Here is an 18,849-nt window from a genome sequence, read left to right as displayed (position 1 = left end):
AGAGCCTGCATGCAAAAGGGCTCCTCCAGGACATATATACGCTGGGGAGCGGGTTACCGGTGGGAAGCCATCGAAGCCGAAGATACACACAGGTGCAGGGAAAGGCAGCCACCACCAACCGTCCGGGAGGAGTCACAGCGGCCCGGCTGCGGGACCTGTCCATCCAGCCGTTTGGTTTACCAGATACTTGCGTATATTTGTGGCTGAGTACAACCGTGCCATCCGGCACCGCGCTGCGCTGTCCCCGCGACCCTGCACTTCCCCAAACCTGCCTCTCTGTCACCTCACCGGGCCCCGGGACCACCAACCGCTACCCACGGAGGGGGAAAACAACATCCCAGCTGCTCCCTACCATCGCTCCCGGGATCCCCGTCACCAGCAGCGGTGGTGCCCAACCTCACCACAACCCGTGGGTGGCGTCACGGACTAAATCCCCAAACCAAACTACCCCTTTCACTCACGAGCGAGGAGCGCCGCTCGAGTCCCTGGATACGGCTCACCGCTCGAGCCACTGAGAAGCAACAGCAGCGGCGCCGGACCCGAGCGTTGGCGAGCGCAGCGCTCCGCCGCCCGCGACACATACATTTTGTTATTTCTCAAGATCGGTAATACCTATTCAATATGTACCTGATTTGTCTCCATATCAGGTGAGTAGATCAAGATATCTTCCAAATAAATTACCGCAAACTTACCTACCAAAAGATGAAAAATATCATTCACAAAATGTTGGAAAACAGTAGGGGCATTAGTGAGACCAAATGGCATGACCAGGCTTTCGAAGTGACACTGAGGTGTATTGAAAGTTGTTTTCCAGTCATCCCTTTCTAACCAGATTGTAGGCCCCCCTCTTAAGTCCAACCTGGAGAACCATTTAGCTCCCACAATCTGGTTAAATAGATCCAGAATCAGTGAGAGGATAAAGGTCTCGGACAGTAATTTGAATCAATTCCCGAAAATCCAAACATGGGCGAAGACCCCCATCTTTCTTAACAAAGAAAAACCTTGCCACCACCGGCGAAGAGGAGGTTCTGATATATCCCTTCTCCAGACCCTCAACAATGTAATCTTTCATGGCCTGTCTTTCTGAGCCAGAAAGATTACACAGTTTGGACTTGCGAAGTTTTTCTCCAGGAAGCAGAGTAATGGAACAGTCATATACACGATGGGGAGGCAAATTCGGACACACCCTCTCCGAAAATACATCTGTGCCACCCCCGCGTCAGCAGCGGGCTGCTCGGGCTGGCTCAAGGGGACTCCGGACCCAGGGGTCGTGCGGCCACTCGAAATAAAAGGGGGGATGTATTTACAGGGGACTGTATGGTTAAATTTTGTGACGCCACACACGGTGTGTGGTAAGGTGAAGTACCACCGCTGCCGTTGGGAGCACCCGGTGGCGATGGAATGGCAGCCAGGTGTTTAACCCCCCCATGATTAGGGGGGATGCCCCAGGGCTCGGTGATGCTGGTGAAGAGATACTGTTGGGGAGGTAAGGGTCACTGCGTACTCACTCAGTCCAATAACGCTGACACCGACAACTTGTAAACCGAAATTCTGAGCACCGCTGCAGCAGGGAGGGAGCACGCCTGGATCCCGTGCCCATTGGTGTTGCTTGTTAGCCTGTGACCTTTTCCTTGACACCTTTCTACTGATTGGCCCCTGTAGTGAAGAACTAATCGAGTCCTGCTCACCCGTATGGCTAACTGAGTGAGCTTGCACTAAGGGTTCACGCTTGGGATTTTCTGGACTGTGTATTGGGAAAGTCCTATCCCCCTCATTGCGCTAGTACCCCGATTTTGGAGCGGGTGGAGAACGAATCTTGAAGGCTCAGTCCTCGTCGGGTGAATTACCAGGAAGCTTGAAGCTACTTCCCAGCCTAGGGTCCACGTACTCCATCGTGCCCTGGCCCCTGCCCGGAGATGGCACAAGGCCGCTGGCTGCTCTCATCGGCAGCTCCGTGCCCCTTGTTACGATCCCCTGCGACCGGGGTTCCAGCTCCTACCAGGCTCAGACCAACGTCTGCCACCTAGTTGTCTCAAGGAGCCCTGCTCCCCAACCTCTCAACTTGAGAGTCTCTCCTCAACTGTCTGCCCCTGACACTCCTGACCCTCCCTAACCACCCCCCCAAGTGCCCTATTCCCTTCAGGCTACCCATTGGTGTGTCTGGCGGGTGTGGTGCAGAGTGTTCCTAGGATTTCGATTAGCTTGTTCTTAGCAACACCAAAGGCCAGGGACCCGTAACCAAAAAGGATGTGGATACTGTGCAGAAAGGCAGATTGCACAATACCCTGTGACATCCTGATAGGCCAGGGCGTCACACATCCTCAAACCCAGACAAAAATGCAGGTAAGGTCTCAGTAAACACAGCAGAGAGAGAAGTGTTCAAACAATTATTAAAAGAGTAGTTTCATCACTCCACAATGTTCCTGGATTGCCAATCCCCTACAAGATTATGCTTCACCAACCAGGGTAGACCCAGTATAATTGGAATGGAAAGGCCTTGCAAGATATAGCAAGAAATTACTTCATAATGCAGGGGTCCTACCCTTAGTTTTATGTCATGTACCATCTGTGTCAGGGATCCCTGAGCAAGTGGTGATGAGTCAATAGCATAGATCGAGATGGGTTTTTGTTAACATACTACAGGTAAGCCCATGAGTTCGTACAGAGCATCCACCAAGTTGACTCCTGCTCCACTGCTCACAAACATAGAGATTTTCTATTTTGGGTCCACTCGTTAACTCTCATTCACTGCTTCCCCACTCACCATCAGTACTGGTGTCTGTTATTGGTTGCAGTCAAACCACGAGCCCACCCTTTGTGACAGTATCTGTGATTGGTTATTGGTAGAGGGCCCAATAACCCTCCCCAGCCTGAGAATACCAGCCAACAGCTGTCCACTTTATCTTGGCAAAGTATCAAAATTGAGGGGGGCTTCACAAGGTTTTTTTTTCATTATTTATTTTAATAATTTAAAAATAAACACATGGGGTCCCTCGTATTTTGATACACAGCCAAGATAATGCACATAACAGAGAGTGGTAGATAGGGATGTCAAACCGCGCCACTGACTCAGCCGATCCAGGAGATTATGGATTGATGTTGCTTTTATTCATTACACAGATCAAGTCAACGCGTTTCGGGGGTCGCAGCCCCCTTCATCAGGACAGACTGGCAAGCAAAACAAATCTGCTGTACAAGGAATCCTTCCAGCAATATATACCTTACTGATGACGTCATGATCCACCCACTTCTGAAAAAATCGGCGGGAATCCATGCATAGAAAAAAATGTGTCATCATCTATTACATTCAGCCTTTCTTATAGTAAATCAATTCACCATTATCATATCTGTCCTGACGACTAAGAAATAAAAATTAAAATTAGGTTAAAATCAATAAATAAATAAAAACATGTGTTTGTGCAAAATCTCAATGTGTCCCTCTCTTTTATATATAATGTCAAAATGATTGTAGGGAACCCATGCAAATGTATAACTAGACAATCACAACATTGCCTAGAACTTCTCTAGGAAAGTGTCAATTGATCAAAGCTGCTGGGTTGTGATCGTAAATTCAGCCAGCGCTATCCTGGAAGTGATCGTCGGGATGTGTCAAAAACACGGATTTATTACAAAGCGTACTAAGTGGAAACCTCTTGAAAAAACGTGTCTAAAAGGATAATTATCCAGTGTGTGAAAAAACGTACATGGTATTAAAGGATGAAAAAGAAAAGGAAAGGAAAAGAAAAAGAATCAAATATTATCCCTTAAGGAACGGTATCATGGTCTTAGAACCAGAAAATAGTGAAGGGAAATTGTGCAAACACAAAGCGCTATAGTTCCCTGTATATCAGTGTAGGGACAAAAAAAGGATGACATTCATATAATTGTTAATTTCCCCGACCGACACTAGTGCGGATCATACTATGGGAAGAAATTTATATATATATATATATTGTTTAAGTGGAAAAACACCAACACCATACCACCATTTATTTAGAAATGCTGATTTGGGGACCAGTAACTAGTAGATTATATCCGGTAAAAGACATAGGGAAAAAAACAGACATCTTCCTAGTGAAGATAAGGAGCTAGTATAAGGACGAGCTATGCCGTGAGGGTGAATAGAGTTCAAACCGTGGGAACAATTCAAGTGCGCATGTCAAGAAGATCTCTCTCGAGGAATGTGTAAAGACATCTGCGGATATGTAGCAAGTATAAAACTGAGCTATGCCGTGAGGGTGAAGAGAGTTCAAACCCGTGGGAACAAATCAAGTGCGCATGTCACGGAGATCTCTTTTGAGGAATGTGTTCGTATAGAGCTATAAGCGGTGTATAATGTGTCCCTAAAACACTGCCATCGTTTTGTCTCTAACAGTTATTGAGAATATATATTTATGTTGTATCTATGTGTATAAATAAATCCTAAAACATAGGCTATGACCTGATCGTATAATTATTACACCAATATGAATATATTAAGATTAAATTAAGAGTAGCCACCTAAAATCTATATAAAAAAACCTCTCTACAATAAACGCTAAAATCATCACAGCACATCATAAAATCATAATATTACATAGGAGATTACGTTAAAAACATAAAGAGGGTAGTCCATAATATTCTCTAGTTCGGGATAATCCATTGCTCATTAAACGGTGTACATATAAAAATATAATCATATTATTGGGGATATTATGGTAATTTCCTATTACAACACAGGCACCAACACACTGAAGGGACTACTTTAAGGGACAATAGTGATCTAATAAAAAAGATCCGTTACTTCATTGAGCCCAAAGGGTTTAAGTGTGTTAAGTTTATAGATCCAATAGGTCTCTTTCCTTTTTAGAGCATCAATGCGATTATGTGAAAAAGGGGGTATCTGTTCGATCGGAGTAATTCTGATCTTCGAATTCCCATTATGATCCATAGTAATGTGTCTCGATAGACCATGTAACATGAATCCGATTTTAATGTTGTGTCTATGCGAGTTTAACCTATTATGTAGGGCCTGTGTTGTTCTTCCAATATATTGTCTATCGCATTCACATTCGATCAGATATATGACATAATCTGATTGACAATTTAAACGTGATTTGATGGAAAAGACTTCTCCCCCCGTTTTTGAGCAAAAATTAATCCTTTTATGTTGAATTGACCTGCAGCATAGACAGTTCCTAGAGAAACATTTAAATGATCCCTTAATATCATCCATGGCTTCCATGGATTTTTTCTCTCTGAGCCGGCTAGGAGCTAACTGATTTTTTAATGTTGAGGCTCTCCGATACGTGACCCCAGGAACCTCTGGGATTACTTTCTTCAGAAAGGGGTCATTCCGAAGAATACCCCAATGTTTACGGATAATACTCTTGATTATATCCCCATCATTGCTGTAAGTCATCACAAAATTGGACGAAAAATTCACACTCGTGTCCTTAATATTGTGTTTGTCTGATCTTACTAGATCTGTCTGTGTTAGTTTTTTGTTAACATGATATGCTTTCTTAATTAATGGGACAGGATAGTCTTTCTCCAAAAACCTATCTCTTAGGATATTGGCTTGTTGCTCAAAGTCTCTATCTAATGAACAATTCTTTCGAATTCTTTGGTATTGATTTTTTGGGATATTTTGTAACCATTTATTGTAATGGTTACTAGTAAAATGAATATAGCCATTGCTATCTACTTTTTTAAAAAAAGTTTTCGTATGGATTACTCCTTCATTGTGTGAGATGGTCAGGTCTAGAAAGTCAATCTTATCCTTATTTATAATAGGGGAAAAAATAAGACCCCAATTGTTATTACATATTTGTCCCAAGAATTCATTCACGTTATCTTGTGAATTGTCCCAGATCAGGAACAAGTCGTCGATATATCTTTTATAGACAATCACATGCTTGAATAATACCGACCCAAAAATGTATAATGACTCAAACATACCCATGAACAGATTTGCGTACGTCGGTGCGACTTTGGACCCCATCGCAGTTCCACAGCATTGGTGGTATAGTGTGTCTTGGAAAGTGAAGTAGTTATTAAACAGTATAAACCTCATTCCTTCAAGGAGGAAGTTTTTTTGCCCTTCCGGCAGACGTTCATCCACTAATAAAAATTGCTTAAAGCACTCTAATCCTAGTTGGTGGGAGATGTTGGTATACAGGGCTGAAATATCTAGGGTTACAAAAACAAAAGTGTCTTTCCACTCAATGCTCTTAATTGTATTGATGAGCTCTGTGGAATCACGGAGATAGCTTCTCAGATTGGTGACATGTCTTCTCATAATGCGGTCAATGTAGGCTGCTAGATTTGCAGTCAAGGAATCAATCCCTGAAATGATAGGTCTCCCAGGGGGATTCTCAAGATCTTTATGGATCTTCGGTAGGTGATAGTAAAAGGCTAGTTTAGGGTTTTTAATACTGAGAAACTTCGTCTCATCCTTATTTAATACTCCTTCTATGACCGCTTTGTTGACCAACATATGATAATCAAGAATAGCCTGGTTATAAATGGCCATGTCCACAGTCTCATAATGGAGAGGGTTGGACAGGTTCCTAAGTGCCTCCTGTATGTAGGTCTCTTTGTTTTGTAGTACGATCCCACCTCCTTTGTCAGCACATCTGATCACTAGGTCGGGATTATTTTTTAATGAGAGTAAAGCTCTTCTCTCCTCCATATTTAAATTGGTTTTTACTGAATTCCTATAGCCAGAAAGTTTCTTAAAATCTTCCAAAACTAGATCACTGAACGTCTCTAGATGGTGACCCTTGCTCCGTACGGGGTAAAAATTGGATTTGGATTTTAAATCCGTATGATGAAAAATATCTGGGCTCTCTATGCATGTACTGGGATGGGTCTTGTGTATCTCAAAATGTCTAGTTAAGGTGAGCTTTCTCACAAATTTCTGAAAGTCCAAATACAACTCGAAGTCATTAGCACTGGTAGCAGGACAGAAAGACAAGCCTTTCCTAAGGATTTTAAGCTCCCCTTTGGATAGGGGGTGATCAGATAGATTGAAAATACCTAAATTAGTGTCTCGTGTAATAGATCTCTTCTCTCTTTTTTGTTTGACCCTAACTCCAGCCCTGGATCCTCTGTAGTGCTTTTTCTCTTTCCTGTTCTTGGTGTTAGAAAGTTGGTTATATGGCTCTGTGACTTTCTGGCTAAGGCTAAAAAAGGAACACATGTGTTGCCCTTTTGGGAATTATCAATGGTAATCGTACTAGTTCTGGGGCTGACATTGGGGGAGGCCCTAGGAGATAGAATAGTCATCGGTTCAATACCATTAGGTATCTCAGGTAGGGGAATAAACTCCTCGTGTGTCGATAATTCAAGGAGATCTATAAAATCCTTGTCAGGTTCATCTAAAGGGATCAATTTATTGAACTCTTTTTCCAAGGCTATGTCTCTGTCCTTGCGGATTCTTTCGATCTGAATCCTTAGAGCTTCGAGTTGTCTTTTAGTATTTTCAAAATCTCTCACCTTCCCATCACTCTTAGGAATGTCTATCTGTCTCATACTGGATGATTCACTCGGAACCACTTTCTTAGGTGTCATTTTTGGATTTCCCCCAAGGGGTTCAATAGAAGATATTTTAGTTTGTAATCCCCCTACATCGGAATCAATGGGGGTTTGTCGGACAGGGGTCGTCTCAGAGTTCAAAGGAATAGGGCCCATCCTCACCTTCCCAGAAGAGGATAGAGACCTTTTTCTGCCCTTATGAAATTTGCTATTGACAAAGTTTTTACTATTAAAACTATTGATCCTGAACCTGCGGTTAACCGGTTCTATGGACCGATCACGAGGGACATGATCCTGAGATTTTGAGGGAATCATATCTTGCCTGTCCCTCTGTAATTTTTTCGATTTTCTGAAAATAGTATCCTGTTCCATTTGTGTCAGTTTAGTGTTGATATCGGAATTGGCTATTTTATATTCAGGGTGTAATTCAAAATGACTGAGTTCTATATACAGATCCTTAATCTTGGCAGTAGCCTCATTAGCAATCACAGTCCTTTTCTTGTATAAACATTGTAGCATATTCCTCATACAATCATTAAGGATCCCCTCCCATTCCAGTGAAAAAAACGGATCAGAGGGGAAAGGAGAGTCATGTTTAATCCTTAAGCCCCTAGGGCACAACTTTTCTTCCATATAGATGGTAAGAAAACGGGCATCCAGCCCAAAACGGAGTTCCTCTTTCAAAAGATCCTCCAATTGTACAAACAGTCTTTTCATGCTTAATGTATCCTCCTCCGAATAGACATTCGGCAAATCCAAATCCCAGTCAGTATTAATTAGTTCACGGGTACCTACTGTTTGTAGGATTAGTTTTTCCCGGGATGACAAACGGTTGTTGAAATAATCCATTATGTAGTCAAAAGACCCTCTGCAGCTATATCCACACCAAGAGAAGCTGGTCAAGCCAGATCCAGAAGACAGTCAGAGGAAGCACTGTGGAAGAGAAGCGCAATAGGGTCTTACCCCAGAAATATGGGGGGGAAAAAACACGGAGGGTGGACTTACTCACCTATAGGGGTTGTGAGAGTCACAACGCCTATAACAGCATGTTAAGAATCCAAGCCACGGCAGCGGACCCAAAATTGGCAGATAACAGAGAGTGGTAGATAGGGATGTCAAACCGCGCCACTGACTCAGCCGATCCAGGAGATTATGGATTGATGTTGCTTTTATTCATTACACAGATCAAGTCAACGCGTTTCGGGGGTCGCAGCCCCCTTCATCAGGACAGACTGGCAAGCAAAACAAATCTGCTGTACAAGGAATCCTTCCAGCAATATATACCTTACTGATGACGTCATGATCCACCCACTTCTGAAAAAATCGGCGGGAATCCATGCATAGAAAAAAATGTGTCATCATCTATTACATTCAGCCTTTCTTATAGTAAATCAATTCACCATTATCATATCTGTCCTGACGACTAAGAAATAAAAATTAAAATTAGGTTAAAATCAATAAATAAATAAAAACATGTGTTTGTGCAAAATCTCAATGTGTCCCTCTCTTTTATATATAATGTCAAAATGATTGTAGGGAACCCATGCAAATGTATAACTAGACAATCACAACATTGCCTAGAACTTCTCTAGGAAAGTGTCAATTGATCAAAGCTGCTGGGTTGTGATCGTAAATTCAGCCAGCGCTATCCTGGAAGTGATCGTCGGGATGTGTCAAAAACACGGATTTATTACAAAGCGTACTAAGTGGAAACCTCTTGAAAAAACGTGTCTAAAAGGATAATTATCCAGTGTGTGAAAAAACGTACATGGTATTAAAGGATGAAAAAGAAAAGGAAAGGAAAAGAAAAAGAATCAAATATTATCCCTTAAGGAACGGTATCATGGTCTTAGAACCAGAAAATAGTGAAGGGAAATTGTGCAAACACAAAGCGCTATAGTTCCCTGTATATCAGTGTAGGGACAAAGAAAGGATGACATTCATATAATTGTTAATTTCCCCGACCGACACTAGTGCGGATCATACTATGGGAAGAAATTTATATATAGCCGCTGCCGTGGCTTGGATTCTTAACATGCTGTTATAGGCGTTGTGACTCTCACAACCCCTATAGGTGAGTAAGTCCACCCTCCGTGTTCTTTCCCCCCCATATTTCTGGGGTAAGACCCTATTGCGCTTCTCTTCCACAGTGCTTCCTCTGACTGTCTTCTGGATCTGGCTTGACCAGCTTCTCTTGGTGTGGATATAGCTGCAGAGGGTCTTTTGACTACATAATGGATTATTTCAACAACCGTTTGTCATCCCGGGAAAAACTAATCCTACAAACAGTAGGTACCCGTGAACTAATTAATACTGACTGGGATTTGGATTTGCCGAATGTCTATTCGGAGGAGGATACATTAAGCATGAAAAGACTGTTTGTACAATTGGAGGATCTTTTGAAAGAGGAACTCCGTTTTGGGCTGGATGCCCGTTTTCTTACCATCTATATGGAAGAAAAGTTGTGCCCTAGGGGCTTAAGGATTAAACATGACTCTCCTTTCCCCTCTGATCCGGTTTTTTCACTGGAATGGGAGGGGATCCTTAATGATTGTATGAGGAATATGCTACAATGTTTATACAAGAAAAGGACTGTGATTGCTAATGAGGCTACTGCCAAGATTAAGGATCTGTATATAGAACTCAGTCATTTTGAATTACACCCTGAATATAAAATAGCCAATTCCGATATCAACACTAAACTGACACAAATGGAACAGGATACTATTTTCAGAAAATCGAAAAAATTACAGAGGGACAGGCAAGATATGATTCCCTCAAAATCTCAGGATCATGTCCCTCGTGATCGGTCCATAGAACCGGTTAACCGCAGGTTCAGGATCAATAGTTTTAATAGTAAAAACTTTGTCAATAGCAAATTTCATAAGGGCAGAAAAAGGTCTCTATCCTCTTCTGGGAAGGTGAGGATGGGCCCTATTCCTTTGAACTCTGAGACGACCCCTGTCCGACAAACCCCCATTGATTCCGATGTAGGGGGATTACAAACTAAAATATCTTCTATTGAACCCCTTGGGGGAAATCCAAAAATGACACCTAAGAAAGTGGTTCCGAGTGAATCATCCAGTATGAGACAGATAGACATTCCTAAGAGTGATGGGAAGGTGAGAGATTTTGAAAATACTAAAAGACAACTCGAAGCTCTAAGGATTCAGATCGAAAGAATCCGCAAGGACAGAGACATAGCCTTGGAAAAAGAGTTCAATAAATTGATCCCTTTAGATGAACCTGACAAGGATTTTATAGATCTCCTTGAATTATCGACACACGAGGAGTTTATTCCCCTACCTGAGATACCTAATGGTATTGAACCGATGACTATTCTATCTCCTAGGGCCTCCCCCAATGTCAGCCCCAGAACTAGTACGATTACCATTGATAATTCCCAAAAGGGCAACACATGTGTTCCTTTTTTAGCCTTAGCCAGAAAGTCACAGAGCCATATAACCAACTTTCTAACACCAAGAACAGGAAAGAGAAAAAGCACTACAGAGGATCCAGGGCTGGAGTTAGGGTCAAACAAAAAAGAGAGAAGAGATCTATTACACGAGACACTAATTTAGGTATTTTCAATCTATCTGATCACCCCCTATCCAAAGGGGAGCTTAAAATCCTTAGGAAAGGCTTGTCTTTCTGTCCTGCTACCAGTGCTAATGACTTCGAGTTGTATTTGGACTTTCAGAAATTTGTGAGAAAGCTCACCTTAACTAGACATTTTGAGATACACAAGACCCATCCCAGTACATGCATAGAGAGCCCAGATATTTTTCATCATACGGATTTAAAATCCAAATCCAATTTTTACCCCGTACGGAGCAAGGGTCACCATCTAGAGACGTTCAGTGATCTAGTTTTGGAAGATTTTAAGAAACTTTCTGGCTATAGGAATTCAGTAAAAACCAATTTAAATATGGAGGAGAGAAGAGCTTTACTCTCATTAAAAAATAATCCCGACCTAGTGATCAGATGTGCTGACAAAGGAGGTGGGATCGTACTACAAAACAAAGAGACCTACATACAGGAGGCACTTAGGAACCTGTCCAACCCTCTCCATTATGAGACTGTGGACATGGCCATTTATAACCAGGCTATTCTTGATTATCATATGTTGGTCAACAAAGCGGTCATAGAAGGAGTATTAAATAAGGATGAGACGAAGTTTCTCAGTATTAAAAACCCTAAACTAGCCTTTTACTATCACCTACCGAAGATCCATAAAGATCTTGAGAATCCCCCTGGGAGACCTATCATTTCAGGGATTGATTCCTTGACTGCAAATCTAGCAGCCTACATTGACCGCATTATGAGAAGACATGTCACCAATCTGAGAAGCTATCTCCGTGATTCCACAGAGCTCATCAATACAATTAAGAGCATTGAGTGGAAAGACACTTTTGTTTTTGTAACCCTAGATATTTCAGCCCTGTATACCAACATCTCCCACCAACTAGGATTAGAGTGCTTTAAGCAATTTTTATTAGTGGATGAACGTCTGCCGGAAGGGCAAAAAAACTTCCTCCTTGAAGGAATGAGGTTTATACTGTTTAATAACTACTTCACTTTCCAAGACACACTATACCACCAATGCTGTGGAACTGCGATGGGGTCCAAAGTCGCACCGACGTACGCAAATCTGTTCATGGGTATGTTTGAGTCATTATACATTTTTGGGTCGGTATTATTCAAGCATGTGATTGTCTATAAAAGATATATCGACGACTTGTTCCTGATCTGGGACAATTCACAAGATAACGTGAATGAATTCTTGGGACAAATATGTAATAACAATTGGGGTCTTATTTTTTCCCCTATTATAAATAAGGATAAGATTGACTTTCTAGACCTGACCATCTCACACAATGAAGGAGTAATCCATACGAAAACTTTTTTTAAAAAAGTAGATAGCAATGGCTATATTCATTTTACTAGTAACCATTACAATAAATGGTTACAAAATATCCCAAAAAATCAATACCAAAGAATTCGAAAGAATTGTTCATTAGATAGAGACTTTGAGCAACAAGCCAATATCCTAAGAGATAGGTTTTTGGAGAAAGACTATCCTGTCCCATTAATTAAGAAAGCATATCATGTTAACAAAAAACTAACACAGACAGATCTAGTAAGATCAGACAAACACAATATTAAGGACACGAGTGTGAATTTTTCGTCCAATTTTGTGATGACTTACAGCAATGATGGGGATATAATCAAGAGTATTATCCGTAAACATTGGGGTATTCTTCGGAATGACCCCTTTCTGAAGAAAGTAATCCCAGAGGTTCCTGGGGTCACGTATCGGAGAGCCTCAACATTAAAAAATCAGTTAGCTCCTAGCCGGCTCAGAGAGAAAAAATCCATGGAAGCCATGGATGATATTAAGGGATCATTTAAATGTTTCTCTAGGAACTGTCTATGCTGCAGGTCAATTCAACATAAAAGGATTAATTTTTGCTCAAAAACGGGGGGAGAAGTCTTTTCCATCAAATCACGTTTAAATTGTCAATCAGATTATGTCATATATCTGATCGAATGTGAATGCGATAGACAATATATTGGAAGAACAACACAGGCCCTACATAATAGGTTAAACTCGCATAGACACAACATTAAAATCGGATTCATGTTACATGGTCTATCGAGACACATTACTATGGATCATAATGGGAATTCGAAGATCAGAATTACTCCGATCGAACAGATACCCCCTTTTTCACATAATCGCATTGATGCTCTAAAAAGGAAAGAGACCTATTGGATCTATAAACTTAACACACTTAAACCCTTTGGGCTCAATGAAGTAACGGATCTTTTTTATTAGATCACTATTGTCCCTTAAAGTAGTCCCTTCAGTGTGTTGGTGCCTGTGTTGTAATAGGAAATTACCATAATATCCCCAATAATATGATTATATTTTTATATGTACACCGTTTAATGAGCAATGGATTATCCCGAACTAGAGAATATTATGGACTACCCTCTTTATGTTTTTAACGTAATCTCCTATGTAATATTATGATTTTATGATGTGCTGTGATGATTTTAGCGTTTATTGTAGAGAGGTTTTTTTATATAGATTTTAGGTGGCTACTCTTAATTTAATCTTAATATATTCATATTGGTGTAATAATTATACGATCAGGTCATAGCCTATGTTTTAGGATTTATTTATACACATAGATACAACATAAATATATATTCTCAATAACTGTTAGAGACAAAACGATGGCAGTGTTTTAGGGACACATTATACACCGCTTATAGCTCTATACGAACACATTCCTCAAAAGAGATCTCCGTGACATGCGCACTTGATTTGTTCCCACGGGTTTGAACTCTCTTCACCCTCACGGCATAGCTCAGTTTTATACTTGCTACATATCCGCAGATGTCTTTACACATTCCTCGAGAGAGATCTTCTTGACATGCGCACTTGAATTGTTCCCACGGTTTGAACTCTATTCACCCTCACGGCATAGCTCGTCCTTATACTAGCTCCTTATCTTCACTAGGAAGATGTCTGTTTTTTTCCCTATGTCTTTTACCGGATATAATCTACTAGTTACTGGTCCCCAAATCAGCATTTCTAAATAAATGGTGGTATGGTGTTGGTGTTTTTCCACTTAAACAATATATATATATATATAAATTTCTTCCCATAGTATGATCCGCACTAGTGTCGGTCGGGGAAATTAACAATTATATGAATGTCATCCTTTTTTTGTCCCTACACTGATATACAGGGAACTATAGCGCTTTGTGTTTGCACAATTTCCCTTCACTATTTTCTGGTTCTAAGACCATGATACCGTTCCTTAAGGGATAATATTTGATTCTTTTTCTTTTCCTTTCCTTTTCTTTTTCATCCTTTAATACTATGTACGTTTTTTCACACACTGGATAATTATCCTTTTAGACACGTTTTTTCAAGAGGTTTCCACTTAGTACGCTTTGTAATAAATCCGTGTTTTTGACACATCCCGACGATCACTTCCAGGATAGCGCTGGCTGAATTTACGATCACAACCCAGCAGCTTTGATCAATTGACACTTTCCTAGAGAAGTTCTAGGCAATGTTGTGATTGTCTAGTTATACATTTGCATGGGTTCCCTACAATCATTTTGACATTATATATAAAAGAGAGGGACACATTGAGATTTTGCACAAACACATGTTTTTATTTATTTATTGATTTTAACCTAATTTTAATTTTTATTTCTTAGTCGTCAGGACAGATATGATAATGGTGAATTGATTTACTATAAGAAAGGCTGAATGTAATAGATGATGACACATTTTTTTCTATGCATGGATTCCCGCCGATTTTTTCAGAAGTGGGTGGATCATGACGTCATCAGTAAGGTATATATTGCTGGAAGGATTCCTTGTACAGCAGATTTGTTTTGCTTGCCAGTCTGTCCTGATGAAGGGGGCTGCGACCCCCGAAACGCGTTGACTTGATCTGTGTAATGAATAAAAGCAACATCAATCCATAATCTCCTGGATCGGCTGAGTCAGTGGCGCGGTTTGACATCCCTATCTACCACTCTCTGTTATCTGCCAATTTTGGGTCCGCTGCCGTGGCTTGGATTCTTAACATGCTGTTATAGGCGTTGTGACTCTCACAACCCCTATAGGTGAGTAAGTCCACCCTCCGTGTTCTTTCCCCCCCATATTTCTGGGGTAAGACCCTATTGCGCTTCTCTTCCACAGTGCTTCCTCTGAAGATAATGCACATGGCCGGGCGCTGCTCTCTGCTTTATCTGTGCTGGGTATCAAAATTTTTTTTTTTTTTTTTTTTTTTACACTCCACTCCCTGATCCAGACAGCTAGTGTGAGGGCAAGAAATCACAGACGCCGGCACAGAGAGTGGGTGGGGGAATCAGGACTGGAACCAATCACAGACACTGTTACAGAGGGTAGGCGGGGGAAGCAATGCCTAATGATAAACTTTAATGATCAGACATGGAAGCATTGTGACAGCCACAGGGAACTGGAAGTATATTTCTCCTGCTTTAACCCCCATAATACTCTGACAACATTTTTCCCAGAACCAAATGAGTCAGAAATGCATCCAGGCACCTTCCCCATGCTGTCCCCATTCATTTTCAACATTTCTCCATCCATTGCAGCATTTTTACAGCCCTCTCCTCCAGAAAATTATTTAAGTTTCCCATTGACTTGGATTGGGTTATTAGGTTCATTATTCAGTATGAATACATGCATAATAGAAATTTTTCGGCACAAAGAATCCAAACCCGAATATTTGACAATTCACCCATCTTTAATAAAAATATTTTCTTGCCCCACAAAAAAAACAAGTCACAACTCAGTTCCATCAACCCAAAATTGAAAATGTTACAGGCCCTGGAATTGGTTAATACAACCCTACAAAAATGTTTTGCAAACGTTTGGGTTTTTTACTACTAAACTAATTTAATAAAACTCAACATGCTTGGTATCACCGTAATCGTACTGATGAGGAGAATCATATCGCAAAGACATTTTTACACTGAAAAAAACCCTGAAATTAGCAGCGGTGTAAAGTGGTTAATGCTCTGTATTAGTAAGTAAAATTTCCAGTATAAACTTATTGTTGCTGGCTAGTGTTTAATATTGGCTTGGCTAGTGGTTTACTGATTTAGGGGCAACTGTAGCACCTGTAGACTTGAGTGAACATCGCACGGTATGTTCTTTGTTTTTAATCTCTCCATTCTCCTCTTTATTTTATAATATACAAGGAAATATGCAGAGAGTTCTGCAGTTGTTCTGTTATATGATCTGATGTACAGAAACAGTACAGGAAAGCAAATGAATTAACCCCTTCCTGAGATCCTCCATATAAAGTCATGATCAAAAGTGTTGGCACCCTTGAAATTGTTCTAGAATTATTTCTTCCAGAAAAATATTGCAATTATGTATGTTTTGTTATATACATTTATTTCCTTTTTATGTATTGGAGCAACACAAAAAATAAACTGGAAAAAAAGGCAAATTAGACATTAATTTAACATAAAACTGATGGCACCTTTCCAAAATTGTGGCAAACAACTTAGTTTCAAGCATGTGATGCTCATTCAAGCTTTCCTGTGGCAAGTAACAGGTGTGGGCAATATAAAAATCACACCTGAAACCAGATAAAAAAGGGAGAAGTTGACAAAATCTTTGCATTGCGTACCACATTTAGCATGGAGAAGAGCAAGAGGAAAAGAGAACTGTCTGAGGACTGGAGAACCAAAATTATTGAACAATATCAACAGTCTCAAGGTTACAAGTCTATTTCCAGAGATCGTGATGTTCCTTTGTCCACGGTGCACAACATAATCAAGAAATTTAGAACCCACGACACTGTAGATAATCTCCCTGGACGTGGACAGAAGAGGACTACAGGGGCAGGGGACTATGATTTAAAGCACCAGTGCAGTGGTAAAATAATAAAAACCACTAAAGTGGACAACTTTTACTGGAAATATTTCAAAAAAGTTTTGTTATAGACTCAAGATTATGTTAAGCATAGCAGATTTTTTTCCCATAGCTGGATCACAAACCATGCCCCTATTTTTCACCTCCTATATATACATAATTAACAGAGAAATAAATTATCTTAAAAGTGAACATTAATCTAGGCTCACAGAAACTACAGAAAGTTTTAATCTAATAAAAGTACAATTTTATTGAATACACTTCAAAAACACTAATTCCAAAATGATTCCGTTATAAACCCAATATGCAGTAGAGTTTCCATAGGGTTTTGTTTTTAGTATGTAAAACATACAGCACAATCTAAAGACCATATATAATATGTTACTGACATCAAGGCAATCAATAGACATGAACAACTACAAATGTTCTAAAACATTAATCTACATCTAGACACGACGGCTCAATTAGATGACAAAGCATCATGGCGCCAAGCCAAAAAATGTTCCATAGAGCGATTCCTTGTGGGAGGATCCAGTAGGCATCTGCAGGTTCTAAGGGAATTGACAACTCTTTTTGGTGTTTGGTGGTTCTTCCTATTTTTTGGTATCTCATGGACATTCTGAGGAGAATTGGTTAGAAAGCTATAGGAGGTTCTAAGGTTAGAGTCATGCCTTAACCCTTGAGTTTGAGGAGACTTAAAAAGTCTCTGCCTTACCTGAGGAGACCAATACTATAAATGACAACTGGCCTTTTTTAGATCATGTATTGGGCATCAGGAGGTTCCAGTTACACCTCTGATTGGAGGGTCTGGGAGAAGGTTGGGGCTTTTTAGACAGTGGCTTATATACCCTCCCTATAATGTTACTCTTTGTGTTGATATGCTTTTTCTGATATGATTGTATTTTGTACATAACTGAACACTGAAACTATGATGATATTTTTACTTACATCGCAGCCACCTGGCACCAGCGTGTCCATCTTTCTCAGTAGTAGCCCATTTCTTTCGGCTACCAACAGCCATATAAAAAATCATCCACAGAATTTGAATCAGCATTAAAATGATCAGGAAGATTAACCGGTCACTTTCGGCAAGGCCATCGATTTTTAAATAAGTAGCAAACATCAGAAGAAGTCCAACGATGAAGACATTAATGCCATACTGACTGCTGGCAATCTCACTGTTCTTATGCCTCCGGCTTGAAATCGGTTTTTTTGCTCCCTTCTGCGACTCAGATATTATAGGAGGAGGAGGCGGAGGAGGAGGTAATGTTATTTCATCTGTAATATCCATAATGTTCAGAGAGACTCCATTCAGTGTACCATTTACTGTAGCATACCGGCCGTCATCAGTCATGTCTGTAACCATTCAAATAAAGGAAATCCCTACAATAAAGCATAGAAATGAATTATTCACATTCAAGGTATTGCCATAATATAAACACATCTAATTAACGCTATATTTACACCTGCATAGGACATTTTTTGTATTTTCCGGTTGTATGAACAGATAAATGAATACTTTGCATAAAAAGAAGCATAGGTTCCCCAAAGAGTATTTTGGAGTCCATCCGGGGGTCATTATATGCTATGGCATACCGCTAATATCAGCAGATCACATGGCCACTATTGAGCCCCTGAGTTGGGTGGACCCGGTGCTGAGTTGCATTGCCTCCGCATTTTGGCATCATGATTTGAATAGTGTCTGCCTACCCAGGATGCCAATTCAGTTGAACACAATTACGGAATAGGTAGCCATCAGCTTCTTGTTCCACCATTCAGCCTGTGCGTCTGAGTGCACCAGGTCTGATGATGTAGCAGCAGATATCATGGCCACAATTGAGCCCCTGAGATGGGTGGACCTGGTTCTGAGTTGCATTGCCTCCCCATTT

At 40.6% G+C, this 18,849-nt stretch overlaps 1 protein-coding gene across 1 annotated transcript in view; it reads right to left on the bottom strand.

Moving 5' to 3' along the window:
• Window positions 1-18,326, bottom strand: part of LOC142287324 (proton channel OTOP1-like) — an 87,212-nt gene extending 68,886 nt beyond the window's left edge. The window contains exon 1 of the mRNA XM_075333437.1: window positions 17,909-18,326. Coding sequence (XP_075189552.1) covers window positions 17,909-18,326 — 418 coding nt within the window. The remainder of the gene's footprint in view (window positions 1-17,908) is intronic.
• Window positions 18,327-18,849: the final 523 nt, after the last annotated feature.

Source organism: Anomaloglossus baeobatrachus, chromosome 1 (genome assembly GCF_048569485.1).
Source record: "Anomaloglossus baeobatrachus isolate aAnoBae1 chromosome 1, aAnoBae1.hap1, whole genome shotgun sequence".
In the NCBI taxonomy this organism is placed as follows: Eukaryota; Metazoa; Chordata; class Amphibia; order Anura; family Aromobatidae; genus Anomaloglossus; species Anomaloglossus baeobatrachus.
This window is presented reverse-complemented; position numbering and strand designations above follow the sequence as displayed.